Consider the following 23768-nt stretch of genomic DNA (forward strand, 5'->3'; position numbering starts at 1 on the left):
ACTGATATCAATTTCGTAGGAGTAGAAAATCTACTCGGGAATCCCAAAGGACTGAAAGACAACCAACGACTTCAAACGCATGCATTCATCTTCCATAAAAAATAAAGGGTAGAACAGAGAGAAGAAACAGGATTAAAAACTCCCAAAGATGGAAGGTGAAACATGTATATACCCTAAGGATTAGCACAAATCCAACCAACACATTTATCTCAAATCTATGTAAACTAATTACCAAGGCACTTCAGGGGTGGACTTAGTCTATACTTACTGTTTTATGGCGTACAGGTCGCGGCTTCAGAGAACTGTATATTGGCAAGCAGACAGAGAGTACCGGGGAGCATTCAGAAAATGGCGTGGATATGTCGCTCTCGTCCCTGCAGATTTGTCAGGCCAGCGATTCTAGGAATCAAAGCAAGATAGATACAACATTCGAGTTTGTACCTCTCAGTTTTATTTTAAAAAATATAGTGCTGGCGAGATCCGAAAGAATCAGGGACCTGTCAAACGTCTCGATGACACTTACCTAAATCAACCAAGATAGTGCACACAGATGGAATCTGTGAGAGACCAACGTCTACTGAGAATAATAAGGCAGAGAACCAAAGAAGCGGAATATCTTACCCCCACATTCACCAGAATGCCCATCATTTATGGCCTGCCCAAGGTCCACAAGGACAGCACAGATCCTCTGATGCGTCCCATTGTGTCCACGATTGGAGCTGCCACTGAGCCTCTATCAAAATATGTGGATCGGTTCTTAAAACCTCTGGTGGCCAAACTGAAATCGTTTGTAAAAGATACGGGACATTTTATTTCTAGAGTGGAGAAGATGCCAATTGATCATGAAACTGAATTGTTGGTAACCATGGACCTGGAATCACTTTATACTAACATCCCCCAGTATGGGGCGATCCAGGTCCTGGAGGAAATCTTAATGAATCAGACAGACCTCCCCAATGCACCTATGATTCTGAATTGCCTCATGATTGTTTTGGGAGAGAATTATTTCGAGTTTAACAATGAGTACTTCCATCAGGTGCAATGTGTCAGCATGGGGGCCTCATGTGCCCCCAGTGTGGCTTGTTTATATATGGGGGACCACTGCCCTTGGGTGGATTAGCGATTCACGTAGAATAATCCTGTCTGCCGATCTCAAGGAGGACGAGATCTGGGCCACAATAATGGGTTTGCGATCCGGTAAGGCCCCGGGACCCGCTGGCCTACTGGTGGACTTTTATGAATGCTATATAAACAAATTAGCAATATTCCTTAAATAGCTATTTGAGGAAGACAATGGGACTTTACCTATGACCATGTGACAGGCCATGATCATATCCTTACTCATGCCAAACAGAGGCCAGCAGCTGCAGGGCCTACAGGCCTCTGTCTCTCATCAACTGCGACATCAAGATCCTAGCCAAAGTTGTTGCAAATAGGTTGACGTTGCTGATGGAAGGGCTGGTCCTCCCAGATCAGGAAGGCTTCATCGCCGGCAGGGCCACATCCTATAACGTGCGCCCAACATTTGCGTTGCTCCACAACATAGATCCAGAGATTAGCGCAGCAGGTATATTCTTAGATGCCACAAAAGCTTTTGATTCCCTGGAATGGGACTACATGTTTGCAATTCTTGGAAGGATGGATCTCCCCCAGCCATTCCTGGCATGGATAAGTCTGTTGTACGCCCAACCTCAGGCTATTATACAGATTAATGGTCTATACTCCCCTCCGATCCCAATCATATGAAGCACACAACAAGGATGCCCCCTATCCCTGTTGCTATTCGCCCTCGCCATAGAACCCCTCACGGCCAAAATACGACAACAGCAGAGGGACTATGCCATACCATATCCCACACAGAAGATACTAATATCGCTGTATGCTGATGATGCCACTCTTTACTTAATGGGAGCCACAGACTAGCCTCAACCCGATCCTGCGTGAATTCATCAGATTCTGTTCATTCTCCAGGATAGGGATTAATTGGAGCTAATCTCAGATCTTTACGATCACGCCCAACACGATTCAATTCACCCCTGATTTCCCCTTGAAATGGTGCAAAACCGAAATAAAATATCTGGGCATGACAATAACCAGAACTAAGGAAGAAATGCTTTGCGCGAACTATGGCACTGCCATTGACACCATTACCAACTGGGTGTAATGAAAATGATTATACTACCTAAATTGCAACATTTATTCATTAATATACCCTATAATCCAGGGCACCTCTTCCTCAACACCCTCCGTTCAATTCCCATCAGACTAACATGGACTGACGCACCATGACACAACCATTCTCAACTGGTGAAATCTGAGGCCCCAGATATGGAGCTATACTTTCTGATGGCTCAGGCCCATTATGCAACATATTGGCTTCATCCACCACCCTCCATGACACATTTGGCCATCGAATAGGGATACATGACCCCCGGACCCACGACCTCCTTTCTGGGTAACCGAGACCCTGGGGAACGGGTGACGCATCATACGGTAACTTTCACTAATCACGCATGAATACGCCTAGCCTAGCCAGAACAGTGGGAAAGCAAATACTGTATTTCCCTCTCATACCAGTCCCATACCTTGAGCATATACTGGTCACCCACGAGACTGTGTGCCACAAGATGCTCTACAGAAGGAACCTAAACTGCTGGAGCGACCTTTACTGGGGGGGGCATTCGGAGAGCCAACGGAACTGCTTACTGAGGACAATGTCACTCCTCTGGAGACATTTCTATACTATAGATTAAAACCTGAAATTTGAGCATACATCCCAGGATTCCCTCATGAACCTTCTCCTTTAGAAGCATTACACACCCTACTTAAAATGGCGGGGCCAGCGCAAGCAGTATCTAGAGTATATCGGGCTCCACTACTTGAGAGGACACAGCTAAAACACGGGTCCAGAGAGGCTTGGGACCGTGAATTGGAATCACCCCTGACAAGCAGTGGACATATTGCTGCACACAGACGGAAGCTATCACAGCAAGCAGTCACTTACTAATAATAAATTTCAAATATCTACACCGAACCTATTATACACCCACGCGACTGCGCAAGTACAAATTGAGACATGACGATAGTTGTGAGAGATGTCGATAGGCGGGTGCTGACTTCTTGCACCTTGCTTGGCAATGCCCAGACCTTCATGGATATTAGAGTGAGGTGATCACTGCCCTATCCCAAATTATAGGTACCCCCCTCCCTGGCACTTCTATGCCACACAGCTGACATACAAGCACTATACAAACGATTTGTAGCAATGAGACTGTTGTTGGCTAAACGTAGGGTGGCGTGCAGATGGGGAAGAGGGCGAACCACCAAATTCAAGGACTGGCTGAAGGACCTTGTTTATTGAAAAGATCAGCTTACAACTAATGCAGAAGTTCCCCCGACCTCGCCTGAAAGACATCTGGGAACACCTGGTGAATTATTTAAGGGACCAACCAGTCCGAACCTCTGTGGTCTGGACTATGATGCCTCACCTGGGCGTGCAGGGGAGAACTCCTGCATGGATCACTGAAATAATATCGACTACCAAAATATCGACTACCCAAAATATCGAGGAAAAAATATCTACAACCAAAATATCGAGTTTGTATGTACAAACAGGTAAGTACAAAAATATCGAGTACAAAATATCGTTTACAAAAATATCGTTGTAAAAAATATCGACTTTACTAAAAACAATGTTTAATTACATTAATATAAAAAATGTATTACTAAAATATAATTAACAATACTTAAAATAACTTTTAATAATTAAATAATTAATGAAAGTAAAAAAATTATATTTTTTTAATCATATTTCTTAAAACATATATATATATAGTAACAACATTTAATTAAATAATAGGCAATATTGTATATGTACCCCAAAAACCCAAAAATGACCCTGAACCCTAAAAATACCCCTTTACCCAAAAACTAAAAACTGACCCTGAACCCTAAAAATACCCCTTTACCCAAAAACTAAAAACTGACCCTGAACCGTAAAAATACCCCTTTACCCAAAAACTGAAAACTGACCCTGAACCCTAAAAATACCCCTTTACCCAAAAACTAAAAACTGACCCTGAACCCTAAAAATACCCCTTTACCCAAAAACTGAAAACTGACCCTGAACCCTAAAAATACCCCTTTACCCAAAAACTAAAAACTGACCCTGAACCCTAAAAATACCCCTTTACCCAAAAACTAAAAACTGACCCTGAACCCTAAAAATACCCCTTTACCCAAAAACTGAAAACTGACCCTGAACCCTAAATATACCCCTTTACCCAAAAACTAAAAACTGACCCTGAACCCTAAAAATACCCCTTTACCCAAAAACTAAAAACTGACCCTGAACCCTAAAAATACCCCGTTACCCAAAAACCCAAAACTGACCCTGAACCCTAAAAATACCCCTTTACCCAAAAACTAAAAACTGACCCTGAACCCTAAAAATACCCCTTTAATTTAACATAATTAGCAATTAATCAATTAAATTAAATTAATTACCAATTACATTTTAATTAATTAACAAATATTTTTTAATTAACAATTAATTAAATATTACTACCAATTATTAAATTTACATATTTAATTAATTATAATTAAATTACTTCCCACCCTATTCCCCTATAAACCCACAACCCGCTACAGAAAATACATTATTTTAATTTACATAATTAGCAATTAATCAATTAAATTAAATTCATTACCAATTAAATTTTAAATAATTAACATATATTATTTAATTACCAATTAATTAATTATTACTACCAATTAATAAATTTACATATTTAATTAATTATAATTAAATTACTTCCCACCCTATTCCCCTATAAACCCACAACCCGCTACAGAATAAAATTACACAATAATTAAAAAAAATCATTAATTAAAAATAATTATAAAATAAAATGACACTTTTCACACATATAACATAAAAACACTATAAATAATTAAATATTATTTAAAAAACTATATTTTTTACTATCTAGATTATATACTTGGATATTTTCACTGTCTATATTATTTACAGTCGATATTACTTCACTTACCTTAAAAACGATATTTTGGCTGTCGATATTCTGTCTAGTCGATATTTTCTCCAAACGATATTTAAAACTCGATATTCTGTCCAAACGATATTTTGGAGTCGATATTATGTCTGTGCACCCTCCTGCATCTGGGAGGAAATACATGACAAATGCAGTCTCTTCCTCTTGGCATGCATGACCTGCTCGATGAGCCAACAGAGGATACGACATGGCCTCATAGAACTGCATCCCAAATATAGTGCGCATCTATGTTCCATCAACAAGTAATTGTTAAAAAGCTGTTGTGATCTGCAGTACATACTAGATTGTAATACGGCTATTTGAAATATGTGACACACTTGTCCATGATGTGCATATATATAGCATTAATGTACAGTACAACTTTATCTAAGCTGAAAACTTGATAAATAAGGTTAAAAAAACATTTGGAGGTGAACTCAGTGCTCTACACAGAGCGGAAAAAACTCTGCAAACTCCCCAAGCAGAGCGGAATTTCATGGCCAGGCCAAATTTAAACTACCTTTGGGGAAAAATCATGCTAACTGAAAAAAATATGTGAACTGTTTCTGACAATTTAAGATTGGATATCAATCTGGCTTTTCTCCTCACACAACACTAATTTCATGACATGCCCGCTTGCCCTCTCTCTGAGCTGCATTTTATTGGAAGGCCCTGGAAAACAGCCTTTACTGGGTAATATGATACACTGAACTCTGCAGCGATGTATGCATTACAGACACATGGTCATCATTTTCCCAAATATATGTTTGTATTTTCCTATGCAAGCAGAAAGAAAGTTGAGGGGGCAGGGCAACCTGCTTTTGGTCTGGATGAGCAATCAGCGCTCTGTAATTGTACCTGCCCTGAGAATGGCAGACGGGTGAATACACCTATGCAGAGGGGTGAGTGCCTGCCGCACGACTGGCCGAGAGATGAGTAGCAGTCCTGTACCATGCAGAGTGGTTTGTACCTGCCCCACACTTAGCAGAGTGGTGAGTACATACCTCGAGACTGGCAGAATGGAGAGCACAAGCATGTAGTGTACAGGCAGTATAATAGTGCCACTTCCGGCACTTTCACCAGCAGCACTATCTAAATTGTGACTTGTGGTTTCTAGAGCACTGGTGAAGTCGCACAGTGTCATTTATAGACAGAACATTTTTCGTTGAAACAGCCACTAAATTTGCATAGGTAAGGATATATAGCGCAAAAACGAGAATATGTGGAAAGCAGGTTTCAGCAACTTTTATCTTTGGAGAATCACCAAGTAAAGTGCCTTGATTTGTTTTGCTCCTACTAAAATCTTTGTTTCTACCACACTTCAGAATTTCAGAAAAAGTGTTTGAATTGTTCTTTCCTAATTGCTGATATAATTTGAAATATGTGTATAGTTAATTTCCTGATATTTAAATGTTGTGTGTCAGAAAACAACTGACAGAAGTGCATCAATCACCCTACATAGTTTTAAAAAGCTGGATGAAATATGCGAGTCCATGAGCCTGAGGAGTCAAACGTGACTCCCAGATTTGAAAAATTGTGTACATTGGTTTAGTGTTTCCTCTCACAGTCTAATGAGGTAACCCAGCATCTTGTAGGGCCACAGGCCATAATCTGGGATTTAATAAAAATGGTTGATAAGTGGAAACTGCCCATGAAGGACACAATTAATATACACAGTGCATGAAGTGACCAGGCTAATAAGACTGCTTCACCTGCATACCACAATGATGGAATAGCCACATTACATTTAAAGGGACAGCCTTGCAAGTAGTAGTTAAGAAAAGACTCATTATGAATATAAAGTATAAAAAAACAATGGTTTTGCTAGATATTTATAATATATGCTAAGATATTTATTACAATTATAAAGGATTGAACACTTCATCCAGTATAACAATTAAGGCACTTTTCTTGTTGTGTATACAAAAAAGCGTTGGTGGCAAGGGGAGCAAAATAAAACTCTTTTCATCTGATCATGAATAGAAAAGGCATGGGCAATATCAACAAGCATAATGCAATCAGGATGGAAAATATAATTTGGAGTATTTTTGATGATTATTTATTTGATACATCAACCATAAGTAAGTCAATAGTTTTATTCTTGATAGATACAATTAATATAGGATTAAATAGCTAAGAAAGCATCCAACAATTTGAATAATCAAGACAAAGCATTCCAATAACCTTTCCTGAAACCATTTTACAGAAATTATTAACTTTGTCATAATAAAAATAAATAGGTATCAAATAATATCGATGCTACTGAAGTTGCAGTAAGATAGAAATGCTCAGTCATATTGATTAGATCAAAGTTAAGTTATACATTTTGAAAGTGTCTCTACTATCTCCTTACAGGTGTTTCTATTTTGTAAACTTCTCCTTTACTGTCAACATAGTTACTCTTTTCTTACAAAAATAGGGACCCTGAAAGATATGAGTGGTGTAGCGAGTGAAAGCATCATGATGAAAGTCTAGGTAATTTCAAAATAAAAAGGTAATATGCAATATCTTTCAAAATCACATATGCCTATAGGCATAAGCGAGTTACAATTAAGAAATTAAAATAACTATTGTCACATGTATCTAAAAGCCAAAGGTCAATACATTTATATTTCTCTTGCTCAGAAGTTATAACACACAGTTATTTTTTAATTATAACTTGTTTGAAATGGGCCTCAGCCATCTGTGGGATGACCCAGTAGGGAATACATTCCCTAGTAAAAATGACTATAAAGAGCTTTACTTGGCTATGACAACTAAGAAGACCCTGTCAATGGTGAGCAGTATGTCGCTCACAGGTATCTTTTTCGACCATAAGTTTGTAAAAAAAAAGCACAACCATACTGGAATCTGATTACAAAAACCGGAGATAGGAAACTATATCATCAATTCCGTGTGGGTACCCTCCATTTAAGATCGTTTGTTGCAACATGGGACAAGGTCTTGAACACTAATTGTCCATTTTGCCATACTAGGGAAGAGTCATTATCTCATCTGCTTTTTGTGTGCCCGGCTTGGTTCTAGATCTTGTATGACAGTTATGCGTATATTGTTAACAAATACTCGTCCAGATATATTCATTGCTCTTGCAAAAATGTTGAGTTGGTCCTGGGTATTGAGGAGGAAAAAATTGGTGGCTGTTGAGGAACCAGATCTAGTATCTGATTGTGTTAATGTAAATCGTCCTCCTTTCTAAAGAGTAACTGCAGAGAAATGTTACAGATGATTTTTACCTTCATAGTATTGGTTAGGATTCGATAATGTTTGGTATACAATTTTGTATGAATTGGTTTTTATGGTGCCAAACCTTTTTATTGACACTTTTTATGTATGTTTGTGTCTTTTATGATTGTAAATTATTGAATAAAGACTAATGAATCTGAATTAGAGGTTCAACCAGCCTTTTGGCAGACAACTAGAAATTAGTAGTCTGCGATGTACATTTCAGTGAGCTGTTTGTGTAGTCTCCAAATAGAGCTCCATAAAATATGTGTAAGTCATTTTTAAGGATAATTTATTACGGTTAAAAACGTTATATTTTTTAATTTATGGAACCTTTCCATTTACTGTTGACTACTTATAATCATGATATCAGCATATATCATAAATGTTTACTACCCTTGAGCTATAAGATACTGTAAAACTTTATGCCATTTTCCTAGACCTGAGATTTATGCAGTGTGTCATTTCAGGACGTTTCTTCTTGGATACCGTATCTAAGCATGACAGCTATATTTGCATATATCGTAAGCTTTGGATTAGGACCAGGTATGTTTGTACAATGTTTCTACACAAGTTATGCTGTTGTTCATTAAATATTTCAGATGTAGCTGTCTTTTCAATAAAGGTGTGCTGAAGAGTTACATAGTAATGATAATTTCTTACACCAATTCATATGATTGAATTCTTTAACCTTAAAGGAGGCTAAATCGTGTATGAACCCCAATACTATTCTGATGAGTTAGCCCTCATGTTAGATAAATTCCTTTTCTATGTCCATCTCCATTCCTTTTAAGAATACATCTTACCTTGACTTGTGAATCAGTAAGTTTAAGTAAGACCTACATTTGCTTCAGTAGAGACCATCAGTAGTAATAATACATGTGAAAGAAGTTGTTTTCCTATCCACCATTATTCATTTGTTATCTAATTGTTTTATCATCGTCAGGGATTCTAAAGATATCCAAGCACAGCTAAAAATGTACTACGGGGCAACGTCGCTGCAACCTCCAAGCTTTAATATTGTGAGGCATTAGTTGTAGTAATAACAACTCTATATTGTGCATATGAGGAGAAAAAAAGGAACATGAGGCTTCTGAAAGATTGTAGATACTTTTTACACTGCCTGACCTAGGATTGCTGACTTATTGATGGTGACTCCTCTACATATTCTGTGGCTCACTACTTGAATAAGAAATAAACATCTGTATGTCCAAAACCAATGGAAATTTCCTAAACATGTTATGTCCAGAGGACCTGCAAATTCTGTGGAGCACTCACCAGAGTACACATTGTTGTTATTCCACTAATAGAAAGGAAGTTTGGAAAGGTCACTTCAAGTTCCTACTTATTGAGCAAGTTTGTCATTGCTTCACTTTCCCTTACTATCTCTTGCTTTGCTGAACCTCCTTTATTTGCTGCCAGCATTTTCTTTAATAACTAAGCATTGCAATTCATGATGACAATCAGCTTGTCAGATAGAACCCTAGTTCCTAGAAGGGGTGCTGATATTCTTCAATAACTCAGACCCTTCTTATGCCTAAATTGTCCCTTTTGCAGGAAGGACTGCTAGTTATCTTCTTTCATTCTTGGCATGACCTACCAACATCTTAATTGAGACACCCACTTGCCAATTTCTATTAGATCATCCACTTTCACTTTCGCAGCTTACATTTACACGTTAGAGGACATGGGAATCTATGACTTTGAAAGCGTAAAACTTGTCGCCTCAATCTGTTTTGTCCTCCTTCTCTTGGAATGGCACATGTAACATACTGTTCGATGAATGACAAAACAGTTTCATCACTATCTGTTCCAAATGTTGGTGCATTCTTTATCCATAATAGCATGTGCATATGAGGAGCACCTCTAGGCTGGTACTCTTTTCGCCAAAAGAAATCAGTTTCCCCTCCAAGAGGTGGAATGTTTTTATTGCATATAAATGACATAATATATTGAAACCTATGGTTAAAATACCTGCAGACATTTACAGTATCCAAGGAACAGAGTTCTTCAGCTGTCTTCAATTCAATGTTTTTACCATTTGAATTTGTTTCTCATAGTAATTCAAGTAAATCATCCCATGCATATTCAGCACAGCTAAGTGTTACAAACCATGTAGGTGTACCTAAGTTTCTTAACATGCATTTAAGTTCACCATGACAACAGTATTCATTGGTACGACGTTGGCATGCCATCAAATCAGTTAACGGGGATTCTACCTTTCCTACCTTTTCATCTCTTTATTGAACTGTGTCCATAAACTCTTTTCAAGAAATATGGTAAAGATGAACTCCTGTTTTTAATATATGGTTCACTGCATATAAATGTGCAGACAAATCATATTCAAATAGAAAATGAACTATATACGGAATGCACTGCCGAAATATTGGATCTTTACATTTTTGTTGATCGGTATTCTGAAGCCGGAATCCATACACTTCGCTCATCAAATCGTCCACCTTCTGCAGTGGGGAATAGCTGTAAAAAACAATGAGCTTCTAAACTTTCTTCCCATACACTCATGGGAGTTCCCTTTGCTTCTTTCATTTGAAATAATTTGCTACTATGTCCGATGATTTCTTTCGAATGCAGAGGATGTATTGTATAATGTTCATAAATCTCTTCACTCCTGGACTTGTCCGCCTTTTCAATTTGGCCACTTGACATTGCTGTTTCATCTTGTAAGCATATTACTTGTTCATCAACATGTACACTCTTATAATAAACCTGTACCAAGTATAATGTAGTAGTTTGAAGTTTATGAACATCTGCAAACTCTTGCCAGATTTTCCTACTCTTTGTTGGCACACCATTTACTAGAAAACTACTAGCTCATTGTCCTCTCTCTCTCTACACCAACAGTTGTAATGTTTTTCTTAAACTCTAAAGGTAAACAGACAACTCTTCCTTTGAGACCTGTTTGTAAATCTGTTGGTGGCAGCTTACATGTTTTAGGCTCCATACGAACAATGGCGTGAAATGGGTGTACAAATTGAATAAGAATAGACTCATATACATTTAAATCTGCCTGTTCCTGAGCAATAGGTACCAACTCTAAGTTGCTATTGACTGCTCTAGCTGGCATTTTGTTTTCTTTTAATTTGTTTTACAAGTACTTACAAATAACTTGATTACTAGCCAAGTCAAACAGACTTTCTACAAACAAATAAACACAAAATTGCTTCCACTTATCATTCTTTTCTTTTTCACTTTTTAAACACAAATCAACATTCCCAGTTTGACTTCTATAGTGAGTACGTCGGCAACAAATACAAACACAGATTAGTTTTTTAGATGAAACTGTGTTAAACCTTGTAATTTCTTCTAGAAACATATCAATACTAATCTAAACTTTCCTGTGTTCTTCAAAACCTACACTTATCAAACTCTCACTTTGTCTACACTCCTCTTCTGAACCCAAAAAATCAAACTTTATATCAACACAAACATTTTGTAAATCTGATACAGAACTGTGCAAAAGAGCTGTGTTCATTTCACTTAAAAAGAATGCAGGGTTTTTTAAATAGTAGAGTCTCCTTACTAACTTTCGCATTTTAGAATGGTGTACAGCTAACATTCTTAAATGATGAAAAATACTTTGACGCGCTTTTTTGAAAGATAAGACAGAGAATGACCTTGCAACTTAGTATATTTTCTTATTGTACATGGATCTAGTCCTTGTAACATCTTAATTTTCTGTTTAATACTTTTTTTGGCATATACTCAATAACAAATCATAATATGTAAATAGATTCCTGATGAATACTGCTACAATCCCAGTTATATACAGGAGCTCGTGTATGCCTTCCTTGAACTTTTTCATCTATTACTTCTTCCACATTCCTAGCAACCATTTTTTCTTTTCGAATAGGAGAACCATCTTTTGTCTCATAGCATCAACTACTAGTATCAACTGCATGTACTAATGTGTTCTCTTGAAAATATCTTTCTTTATTAATGAAAGGCTCAAAACTGGATGTGTGCTACCATTTACCAGTAAAAGTTTTACAAAAGTTACTTCTATTAACCAGTCTTTTTCTTTTTCTTTTGTCCTTCATAAACGCCATTATTTTATCCAATGTCCTCATTCTCTTCAATATTAATATGAATAATTTTGTTTCAATTTGAAAGCTCTGTCTACTACACTTCCAATCTGTTGCTTTTTCTTAAAAGCTGCTGACCTTCTTTAATAATTTTTACAATGGTTAAATACATTTTGAATTACTCTACTTCTAAACATTCTTCTTCTGATATCCTTATGCTCTTTTTGCCTTCTTGTAATATGAATTTTTCTAATAAAATGATGTTATGTTACCATGACAATTCTTGTTTTCCTCGTGATTTGTCCTAAAACTTTTTTTCTTTTCAAAATGTTCGACATTTTTCAACCTCTGTAAAACTGTTTTAAGAAACTGTTTAGTTCTCCTACTAGAAGATTTTTCATGTATAACATTTTGCACTTTGTCTAATTTTCTCTTTCCACATTTCTTTAAGTACTACTGTTTGTTATTCTCATTTCTTTTCGTGTTTTCTTGCCATCTTCAATTTTATTTCTCCAAATAAAGTAAATATCTAAACAACAACGAATAGTTCCAATAGTTTGTTACATCAACTAATAATTTTAGATTAATTATATATTAACAATTCATAATAACCAATAAGCAGTTGCTTACAATTACATTGGCATTATCTTCTTAACAAATAAATATGTAGGATACCTAACTATGTACATTAGCAAAGCTGGAAACAGTTGAGAGTCTAAGAGAAAACTTTCATAAATTACTGTACAATTTCATTTTCAAAATTTCTGTACAAGATGCATTACTTTTTGCTCATTATACGAAGCACTCAGATTTTTAACTATATATTCTAGCGGTTCTATGATCGATATCTAGGTAAATGATATAGAGTTTAGTGACCAAATGCTGCAGTAAGAATTCTGTGACACGTTCATTGATAACAAATCTCTGCTTCTGTGACTGAATGGTGCGGTACAACTGAGAAGATTTGTGCACCTTTATGAGAAGCTATCAGTTTTTTAAGCTAGGCTCTTCACATGCACAGCAGGTGTAAGAATATATGTACAAGTAGACACATACCTGAGTCACGAGAGCATGCAGATCTTTAAACTTGACAGAGCGCACTTCCCATTGCAAGCAGACACCTACATTTATACGGCCTACTTCAAGTGTACCTTTTCAGAGACTCATACAATGTAGCCTAATTCATAATCCCTCTGCCAGCATGTTTTATACCTAACTTTTCTCTGGCAGCTTCATTTTTCACTGACTGCTCTAGAATGTTGGGACTAACCCAATATGTAACAGCAACCTTTCTCATGTCACTGTCGTAAGTCTCACCAAGTTTCTGAAGGCTTCAATGTGTGTGTCTGTGCCTTTTCCTAGTGACATGATACATAAAAAGAAACCTAGAAATAGTAGAATACCTGTGTTTCAGTCCACATGCTCTCTAAGTTCTGTACAAGATGGTGCTTGTATCCATTTCTGCTCATAATACCGGTCACTTGGGTATTCAAGATTCTATTTGAGGGGTTCTGTGACACCTAAATAGGTAAGACATGTCTCCCTCTGCGACCGAATAATGGAGCACAACTGAGAAGATTTGTGCACCTGTATGAGAAGCTACCAGTTTTTTTAAGTTAGCATCTTCAGTCGTACAGCACGTGTCAGAATACATGTCCAAGAAGACACATACCTGAATCACGAAAGCACGCAGACCTTTAAACTTGACAGATTGCACTTCCCATTGCAAGCATACACCTACATTTTTACGGCCTATTTCAAGTGTACCTTTACAGATAAGCAAACAAAGTAGCCTAATCCTTAATCCCACTGCCAACATTTCTTAAACCTCACTTTTCTTTGGCAGCTTTACTATTCACTGACTGCTCAGAATGTTGGGCCTAGCCAAATATAAAACAGCGACCCTTGTCATGCCACTTGTAAGTCTCACCATGTTTCCCAAGGCTTCAATGCGTGGGTCTGTGCTTTTCCTAGTGATATGATACATGAAAAGAAACCTAGAAATAATAGAAAACCTGTGTTTCAGACCGCATGTGCTCTAAGTTTCTGTAGAAGAAGGTGCATGTATTCCTCATGATTCATTCACTGAGGCACTACATGTACTCATCCAATCAACCAGGCACTAAGCATGCACGCATGTAATCACACGCACTATTCGTGCAGCCATCCAATCACCCAGGCATTAATATTACAGTCAACCATTCACCCAGGCACTACTATCACAGTCAAGCATTCACTCAAGCACTACCCATGCACTCATCCAATCACGCAGGCACTAGCCTTGCACTCATCCATTCACTCAGGCACTACCCATTTATTCATTCAATCAATCACCCAAGCAGTACTCATGCACTCATACAATGAGCCAGGCACTATGCTTGCACTCATCCATGCACTCAGGCACTACGCATGCACTCATTCAATCACCCAGGCACTACCCTTGTACTCATCAAATCACTCGGGCACTACCGTAGCACTCAACCATTCACTGAGGTACTACCCATGCACTCACATGCGAAATGTACTAGTGCCCAAAAGGTATACATTTCTACCGCGCTCATTGGCCTCTCATCTTTCCCTTGTCGATAAATCAAGGATAGCGGATTAGGTAATAATGACAGATACCCTGGGTTTTGACACTATATAAAATATCACAATTATCATGACTAGAAGGCCATGTCAAATAGTCTTGATCAAACAGCAGAAGATTTATTCCAGGAAATTGTTTTCACACGTTTTTGTTATGTTCAAGTGGAATTATTTATAAATGATTTATACCTCAGTGCGGTGCTGTTTGCAATGAGTTGATCCATCACGCAGCTGTCAGTCAGTCAGTCAAAATACACTTTATTCGATTTTTTTTTTAAATCATAAAAGGCAAATACAATACAACAAATTTAAAATGCACAATATATATAATTACATCTCATAGTCAGTAGAATATTAACAATGCGTTAAAAATATGTTAAAATTTAGGTAAAAAGTTTAAACAGGTTAAAAGGGGACAGTTTGCAGGACCCTCTTACACCTTGATCTAAAAGCAGCAGTTAGATAACTTGCAACACTGAACATTATAAAAGTGTTAGGCAGTGTTTGCAAAAAAATTAATGCTGGTCTAACTTGGGTAAAACTGGTGTCCTTCAGGATTGGGATTAAATATTTTTGCCTCTCATCAGTATAATACCCACAAAAAAAAAAAATGGAGAGTGTCCTGGTTTGAAAATGTATCACAGCCACAGGGTGGGGCATCTTCAGGTTTAGCCCACGAATGAAAACAGCCAAGCGAATAATGGATTAAATTCATTCTAAATTTTGTTAGCAGGGATCTGTTGAGTGGGTTAGTGACAATTTTTAAATAAGGTTCCAGAGAAGGAGTGGTAGATAAAATCAAATAGCTTCTTACAAGAGGTTTTCTTAATTCCACCTCCTCTCTCTGTGAACAAGCCCTCGCCAGAAATTCCTGCTTAATCCATTTGACATCCTCCTTCCTAATGTTTAGTGGATTTAAGAAAAGCTCCGGTCTCCCTAGTGACGTGAAAGAGGATTTAATATATTTCAACCAGGGAATTCTCATAGCCCGGTCCCGTGAGATCACATCCTCCAAAATGCTGTGGTTGAGTGTCAGTTCAGGGCTCATCCATGTTTTAGCCCAAAAAATTAATGGAGCCAGCTTAAGCCTATCCACTATATAGGGCAGACCAACTTCCTCATGGATGGGGAGGGTCGGAGTGGACTTCGGGACAGATAAAAGTTGTTTAATAAGCCCATTTTCCACCCTCTGGATTATATCCTGGTTGACATACCCCCACAAGGCAGACCCATACAAGGCGATTGGAATACACTTGCTTTTATAAACCTTTAACACTGCCTCCATAGGCTTGGCCCCCAATCTTTTTGTAAAAGCCAAAAGGGCTGATGTAGAGCGGGCAAGAGATATACTCTTCGCCTTTATCTGGGGGCCCCATGAGCCTCTCTCGTCAAATAGGACCCCCAAATATGGGAAGACAGGGACCCTAGAGAGTGTCTCACCCCTGCAGGTAAAGGATTTTGCGTGCAGCTTATGTCTCTGACTGCCTACAATCATAGTATGGGATTTTGTTATATTGACTTTTAAGTCTAGGTTCTCCATAAAGGAACCAAAAAGATCCAGGAGGGTCTGTAGGCCATTTCCCGTACGCGCTATTAAAACAGCGTCGTCCGCGTATAGGAGTGCCGGGATCTGCTTTCCTCCTATTCGCGGTACATCAGCATCCCCTACTTCAAGGTATTTCCCCAATCCGTTTAAGTAGCTCGTGAAGAGAAGGGGGGCCAGAGTTGATCCATCACGCAGCTGTCATATTTTATGACTCTTTGGAATACAGTGGTATACATGGATTTCCTATTAAATTAAGACAAATAACATGATTTCGCCGGATCAGGTAACCTGCAGAGAAAGGATTTGGTTAGAATTGATTTCTTCACTCCAGTCCTTCTTTGTTCATGTGCCTACGCTCAGTGTTATCTTGCACAGCAGTAAAATGTTACACCAGGTCGGTTCATTTGCTTTCACATCTGCTTCTGCCCTCAACACGTAGATCGCGTGGTTCCTCACTACAACCTGCGGTTCTCAGCTGAGAGTCCTAGGCAGGTTGGGGTATTCCGTATACATCCAAGTCCCTCAAAATTATGGCTTGAAGCACCTCACTGGCCTCAAGAGAGGTGGTGCTGCCTGCTCTCTTCAGTGTTGCCTTCACCCAGAGATGCTGTCGGTCTGGGGGGGTTGCAGGTTTGAGGCACTGCCTGCTCCAAGTATGCACAGCAGTAGGAGCTCTGTGTACTCAGATCTCAGACACGCACTTCTGTCTCCTCTCGGGTTGCTGCCTACTGTGTACATATCTAGCTTGGCTGGTAGCTCGATCAGAACATGTAGACTAGTCAGGGAGTGCTTCTAACCTAAGGTGAGTGTAACACCTAATTTTTTCCCCAACAATAATGGTCAGTCATCTGCAGATGAGTCAGCCCCGAACGTAGCCCTTTATCATATGCCTGATCTTACTAATAGATTGGTTGGCGAGCAACCAAAGTGAAAGCCAGGCAAACCTAGTAGTAATGTATTTGACATCCTGAGCAGGAACCACCCTAGGCCCAACTTAGATGTTTTGGGACTACCACTGACTGCTTTCCCTGTGTGCTGGTGTTGGCAGGAGTACCAACCCTTAAGAGGGACCAGAGGAAAACTTGGGTCCATCTGCGTAATAAATGCGTGGATTGGCTATCAAAGAATAGAAGGTTCAATGTCTTAGATATGAGTGAGATCATTATGGTACGTAGAGTAGGGTGGGTTGGTGTCTCTCCAAAGAATATGGAAGGAGACTGTATTGTGATCAACTTCCGTAGACCATCTATGGTGAGATCCTGATTGAGAGCTCATGAGACCACAACAACCAACTGCACCAACATTTGGTCACTACCATTGGGCTAATTTTATAAACCAAGCTTTGGTCCTTCCATAAATGAGCCTCCCTTCCCGACAGTACATAACAGGTTTTTACCTCTGTCTGACCTGGACACCCATGATTGACTACCGTCACCATTGGAGTCTTACGGCGCTGACCATATGTTTGTATCTCTTATATCTGCAATCGAGATTCATGGACATGACGCTCCAACCAAGGTTCCCGCCAATTTAGATTTGAACCTATTAAGTGGGAATGTGGCCAGCTTACAGTCAAAAATACACCAACCTGATTGGCTAAAACTGGTGAGGCAACAGGACCCCCTCAAGAGACTTGGGCCACCCAAGATTTACATATTGATGGTCTTGAATGTTACAACATTGTAGCCCCAATCCCTAAATTTGGTTGACCTTCGGACGGCTAATCGATTTGGGTAAACATTATTGCAGGAGGCAGCGTTAAGGTGACAGATTCCAAGTCTTATTATACAAAAGGGGTGTTTCTATCTATTTAATTCATTTTTATATCAATGACTTTCAGTCCACACCAAATGGAAATGTTAATAATTTATTCGATTTTGTGACCATGCTACAGCATTTTAAAGTACTTAATAAAATAGCTGGTATCTGTCTAGGAAGTGACTTCAATGCTAAGCTACGCTGTACAAGGATCAGGAAGTGGTACAGCAGCAGAAGGCAAATTTACCAAAGGGGTGAGGAATTAATGAAACATTTGAATAACCATAATCTAATTAACTTTATGGATATTGCCGCCGTAACAATTGATAATAACGCCCTCCTGAGCCGACATTTAGAGGGAGAGGTAGTGCTTCCTCCATTGATTATGTTTTAATTTCTCCTGCCCTTGAGGACTGTTTACTGAAAGCCGAAGTTGTTGCTACTACTTATGGTGATCACAATCTCATTAAAACAGTGCTGAGACTGTCCCCCAGGTCAACATATAATAACGAATGTGGTGCCAGGAACCTAACACCCTCTACAGACAACTTAAGATTGGTCTGGCGGGGTGTCAATGGTACCGATCTGTTCTAGACGATGGCAAAGAATAATCTGAGCCTCATCAACTCTTGTCTGTCAGCACAGGATCCTAATCCTGAGGTAATCAGCGCTTTTATTAAACTTTGTGAGGTCATCAAATCCATACTATCAAAACCCACTACTGCTGTGCAACACGGACCTAGATGGTTTAATCGTGAGTGTTCGGAGACTAACAGACAGCTACGCAAGGCCCTGTCGACTAACCCGATGTGTCACTTACTTGTTAAAAGCAAAAGTATAAGTTAGCCACCTCTAAAAGTAAGGAAGAATTATTAAAAGATCGCTGGGATGCTCTAGCCAATGCCATCAGCCTAAAGAACTGGTATGCATTGTGGGCTGCTGTTAAGGATTTGAGGTCAATGGGACAGTTACTGACCCCAATAAGCAGTAACCTAACCAGTGAAGCATGGGAAGCCCATTTCTCCATGATCTACACAGCCCCAGCACAAGATGTAGATCTCCTTGAGCATAGGGCCCCAACTGGGATTTTAGTATTGCTGTCTGAAGTCGAGGAAGTCATCCACCAGAGCCTGGGTAACAAAGCCTCAGGTCCTGATAGGTTACCCATTGATTTTATCAAGCACAAGTCCGATTTGTGGGTGGCGCTTTTGGAAAATGCTTTTAATATTCTAACCAATGCTCCGCTACAAAGTTCATGGTCAACAAGTATTATTGTCCTGATTTTTAAAAAGGGTGATCGCTCCCAACCCAGCTCCTATAGACCAATTTCCTTGATAGATAACACCCTGAAAATCTTAGGCAGAGTTTTATACAATAAGATCAAAACATGGACTGAGGAAAACCGCATTTTAGAATCATGTCCACTGGGGTTTAGGAGCAAAGTAGGCACAAATGAACAATGCCTAAATATTCATGTAATCATTGGGAAATACACAGTGGCACAGCGATACCCAATATACCTGGCCTTTATGGACCTGACCTCTGCTTTTCAGTTAACCAGTCATGTTTATGATCCATTCTTTTAGAATATGGTTTAGACGAGACATTAGTGCATTTTTGGGCCTATTTACATAAAGATTTGAAGGCCAGAGTTAGGATCAACAGTGGAGGTGAGGTTTTCAATTACCTTACAGTTTGTAGAGGGGTCAGTCAGGGATGCGTCCTGGCTCCACTCCTTTTTATTATTTATATCAATAATCTGCGTAAATCATTGACCATGCTCACTAATGATGTTCGTAGAGTTAATGGCAACATACTCCCCGTGCTATTACACGCTGATGTGATCTTAATGGGCCACACACCTAATCCCTTACACACCATAGTACAGGGGTTTGTTGATTTTATGGCCTTTTATAATGTCTTGTGGGTTGAGAAAACATTCCTTAAATTCTATATCTGTGGGTCATGAAAAGTTACAATACACTAACTCCTTTCCTTATCTTCGGTTGGTCTTTGCTGTGAACGGCACCTGGTCTGATCATGTGGTGTTTTGTAAGAACAAGTTCTCAAAGGCCACCAATTCAATTCTAAGCCCACCCGGTCAAAGAGGACAGGTTCAATTTTAGCAATCTAAATTGTTTTTTAAATCCCAGTGCTTACCTACAGCTACCTATGGTGCAGAGATTTGGGGCACTACAAAAAGCTACAATATCCAGTGCGAGGAAAACAGATTTTGTCGGAAACTATTGGGGGTACAGAAAGGTATAAAGTCAAAATATCGAGTAAAAAATATAGAATTGCATTAATATTGAGTTAAAAATATAAAATGGACTAAATATCGAATGGACAGAATATAGACAACAAAAATATCGAATGTAATGGACAAAATATCGAATGAACAGAATATAGACAAAAAAAATATCGAATTTGAGATAAGTAAGTTAATATCGATTTACATAAATATAGAAAGTCAAAATATCGAAGTATATAATATAGATGTTAAATTTATCAATTTTTTTATAATATTGAATTAAAAAAAATATATGTATGTTAGTATATGTGTGAAAAATGTATATTTATTTTATTTTAAGTAATTAATTTTATGGTATTTAATTTTTGCGTAATTTAATTCTGTAGGGGGTTGTGGGTTTATAGGGGAATAGGGTGGGAAGTAATTTAATTATAATTGATTAAATGTTTAAATGTATTTATTGGTATCTTTCTTGAATTAATTGTTAATTAATTTGTAATTGGTAATTAATTAAATTATAATTGGTAATTCATTTTTATTAATTGATTAATCGCTAATTATGTGAATTTTATTAATTTGTTTTCTGTAGCGGGTTGTGGGTTTATAGGGAAATAGGGTGGGAAGTAGTTTATTTGTAATTAATTACATTTTTTTATTTATTAATTGGTATTTGTTTTTAATTATTCTTCAATTGCTAATTAATAATTGTAAATTAGTAATTCATTTGTATTAATAGGTAATGATTTCTAATAAATCCTTTTTATTTTTATTTTTAATTGATTAATTATTATATTATATTAAATTGGTAATAATTTTTTTATATTTTGTAATTGGTATTGATATTTAATTTTTTTAAATTATTATATGAAGTATTTACTTTCCCTACTGTTGCACTCAGTGGAGTGGGAATAGTAAGTTTTACCCCTACGCTATCCAACGTTTTCCCTACTGTTGCACTCTCTGGAGTGGGAATAGTAATTTTTACCCCTACGCTATCCAACGCTTTCCTTACTGTTGCACTCACTGGAGTGGGAATAGTAATTTTTACCCTTACGCTATCCAACGCTTTCCCTACTGTTGCACTCACTGGAGTGAGAATAGTAATTTTTACCCCTACGCTATCCAACGCTTTCTCTACTGTTGCACTCACTGGAGTGGTAATAGTAACTTTTACCCTTTCCGCTATCCTACGGTAAAAATATTGTACATTTTTTATTAATATTACATTCATATATATATATGTATTAACAAATCAATTTGTATGTTTTTTTTAACTTACATTAATTTTTTATTAATTTTAAGGTTTATTTAAGTATTTTAAGTATGTTTACGTTAATTATATTTATTATTTCATTAATTTTTAACTACTTTAAAGCATTTAAAAAAATTCGATATTTTGACTAACTATATTTTTTACAACGACATTTTTGATTCGATATTTTTGTACTTACCTGTTTGGAGATAGGAGTTCGATATTTTTGCATTCTATATTTCTTACTCGATATTCTTGTAGTTCTATATTTTTGACATCGATATTGTTTAAGTGATCCGTACAGAAATCCACCCCTCAATATGTTTGCCACAGTGAATTGAAATTACACTACATTGAGGATTTTATAATGGCTTGTCCTGCTTTATTTTGGCTAGTTATATGGAAAAATCCAGCAACATCCATCACAAGAGAGATGATAGTAGACTGCCTCAATTGTGAGAAGGGAATGGGTATTACCCTGGCTTGCCGCAGTGAGCCAGAGTCTAAGTAGTGTTAATTATGGCTTTTTAAGTCCAAACAAAACTGGGACTGTACATAAAAAAACCTTAGGACAGCATTGTACATACTTTATAGCAAGGCAAGACTGGAGAGGGAGTCTAAGAAATCCACTGTTGAAAACTTTATGACCATCGAGCACACCTTGACTTGCCGCCTAGTTATCTCCTCACAAAACATATATGTTATTGGGAGAGAGGACTTCTTTTCCGTTTAAGGGCTGGTACTGTAAAATTCCTGCTCTGCTTTCCCCTTTGGTACAATGCTAACCTAGATTCTTTGCCATGTCCATGCGACTGTCGGAGTAGTCAAACAATTTAAAAATGTTTATTCTTCTGTAAGTTTTATATAAAATATGCAAAATGACATTTAATACCGTTTAAAAAACAACTTAGCCCATACACTCAGAAGATGCATATAAGAACATACTTAAACTCGAAGATGAGGAGTTCGTTTTTCGAGTTGGCACTTTTTTGAGAACTGTTGTATGGGCTCGCATAACGATGTGTAACTTATGAAGAATGTGTTTTTGTTTTTGTTTTTAGTGGGTATTTTGAAAAGTGTAATCTCCTTTTAGAAACTTGCTGTAGGTGTTTTTAACATATTTTCCACCTTGTTGTAATGTGATTGTGCTTTAATGGATATGGTCTTATCTGAGTAAAGTAATTTTGAACCTTTGAACTTTGGATATCTGAGAAATGTTAAAATTTCTCAGCAACTACTGAACAGATTTACACCATTTAACAAAAAGAGTGCTTTCTGGACAAAGAGCCACCTTTTTGTCAAATTTGGTGTAATTCCGTTCAGCAGTTCAAACGTAGCTGTCCCAAAATGTTCCTCTTTAAATTAACATGGAAAAAACACATTTTTGGACCCCCCCATTTTGGCCCGCTTGACGAATCATCCCAAAACTTTCAATACTAGAGCTGACCTGACCGCCTCATTAGTTTTGAAACTTCCGCAAAGATTTGTCAAACTACACCAAAGGTATTAGCAAAAGAAAAATGCTTTTTGAATAGAAACAAGGTCCAAACTATAACTACCTACTGGCAACCGCCAATAGGTGTCGTGGATTGGCAGCAGCGCAAGCATATATTCGCCACTAACCTTTGCTCAGGATGTCCGGCAGAAACGACGTCTGACGCTAAGTACTCCAGTCCCTACCAGCTACGGATCCCACAGCGAAGGATCACTCACTGTGTGAACACATACCCAGCAGGGAAAGGGTAATTGGATAAAATAAAAAACAGGTAGTGGTGAATCTTGAGGATCCCTCTGGGTCTGGTCAAGTGGCGGTAGAGAATAGACAAGGGCACCCCACCTGTTCAAGGAAGAGTAAGGAATATTGTTATCACCACTCCTGCTGTGCCTATGAATACCACTAACCCCCCTAGGGTTCTGAAACTTACCAGAATCACACACCACCCAGGCTGGTTAGGAAAAACAAACAACGAAACTCCTGCGGGACAGAAAGCCCTCTGACTGCTCAGGTATGAATGAGTCCAGAGAATGGTTGACTTCCCTTTAGCTATGGAGTCCC

General features: G+C 38.0%; 1 protein-coding gene across 1 annotated transcript in view; it reads left to right on the plus strand.

The window, feature by feature from the left end:
• Positions 1–23768, plus strand: part of LOC144791350 (solute carrier family 2, facilitated glucose transporter member 11-like) — a 736021-nt gene that overhangs the window by 667192 nt on the left and 45061 nt on the right. The window contains exon 10 of the mRNA XM_078666027.1: positions 8744–8819. Within this exon, the coding sequence (XP_078522153.1) occupies positions 8744–8819 (76 nt within the window). The remainder of the gene's footprint in view (positions 1–8743; positions 8820–23768) is intronic.

Source organism: Lissotriton helveticus, chromosome 11 (assembly GCF_964261635.1).
Source record: "Lissotriton helveticus chromosome 11, aLisHel1.1, whole genome shotgun sequence".
Classification (NCBI taxonomy): domain Eukaryota; kingdom Metazoa; phylum Chordata; class Amphibia; order Caudata; family Salamandridae; genus Lissotriton; species Lissotriton helveticus.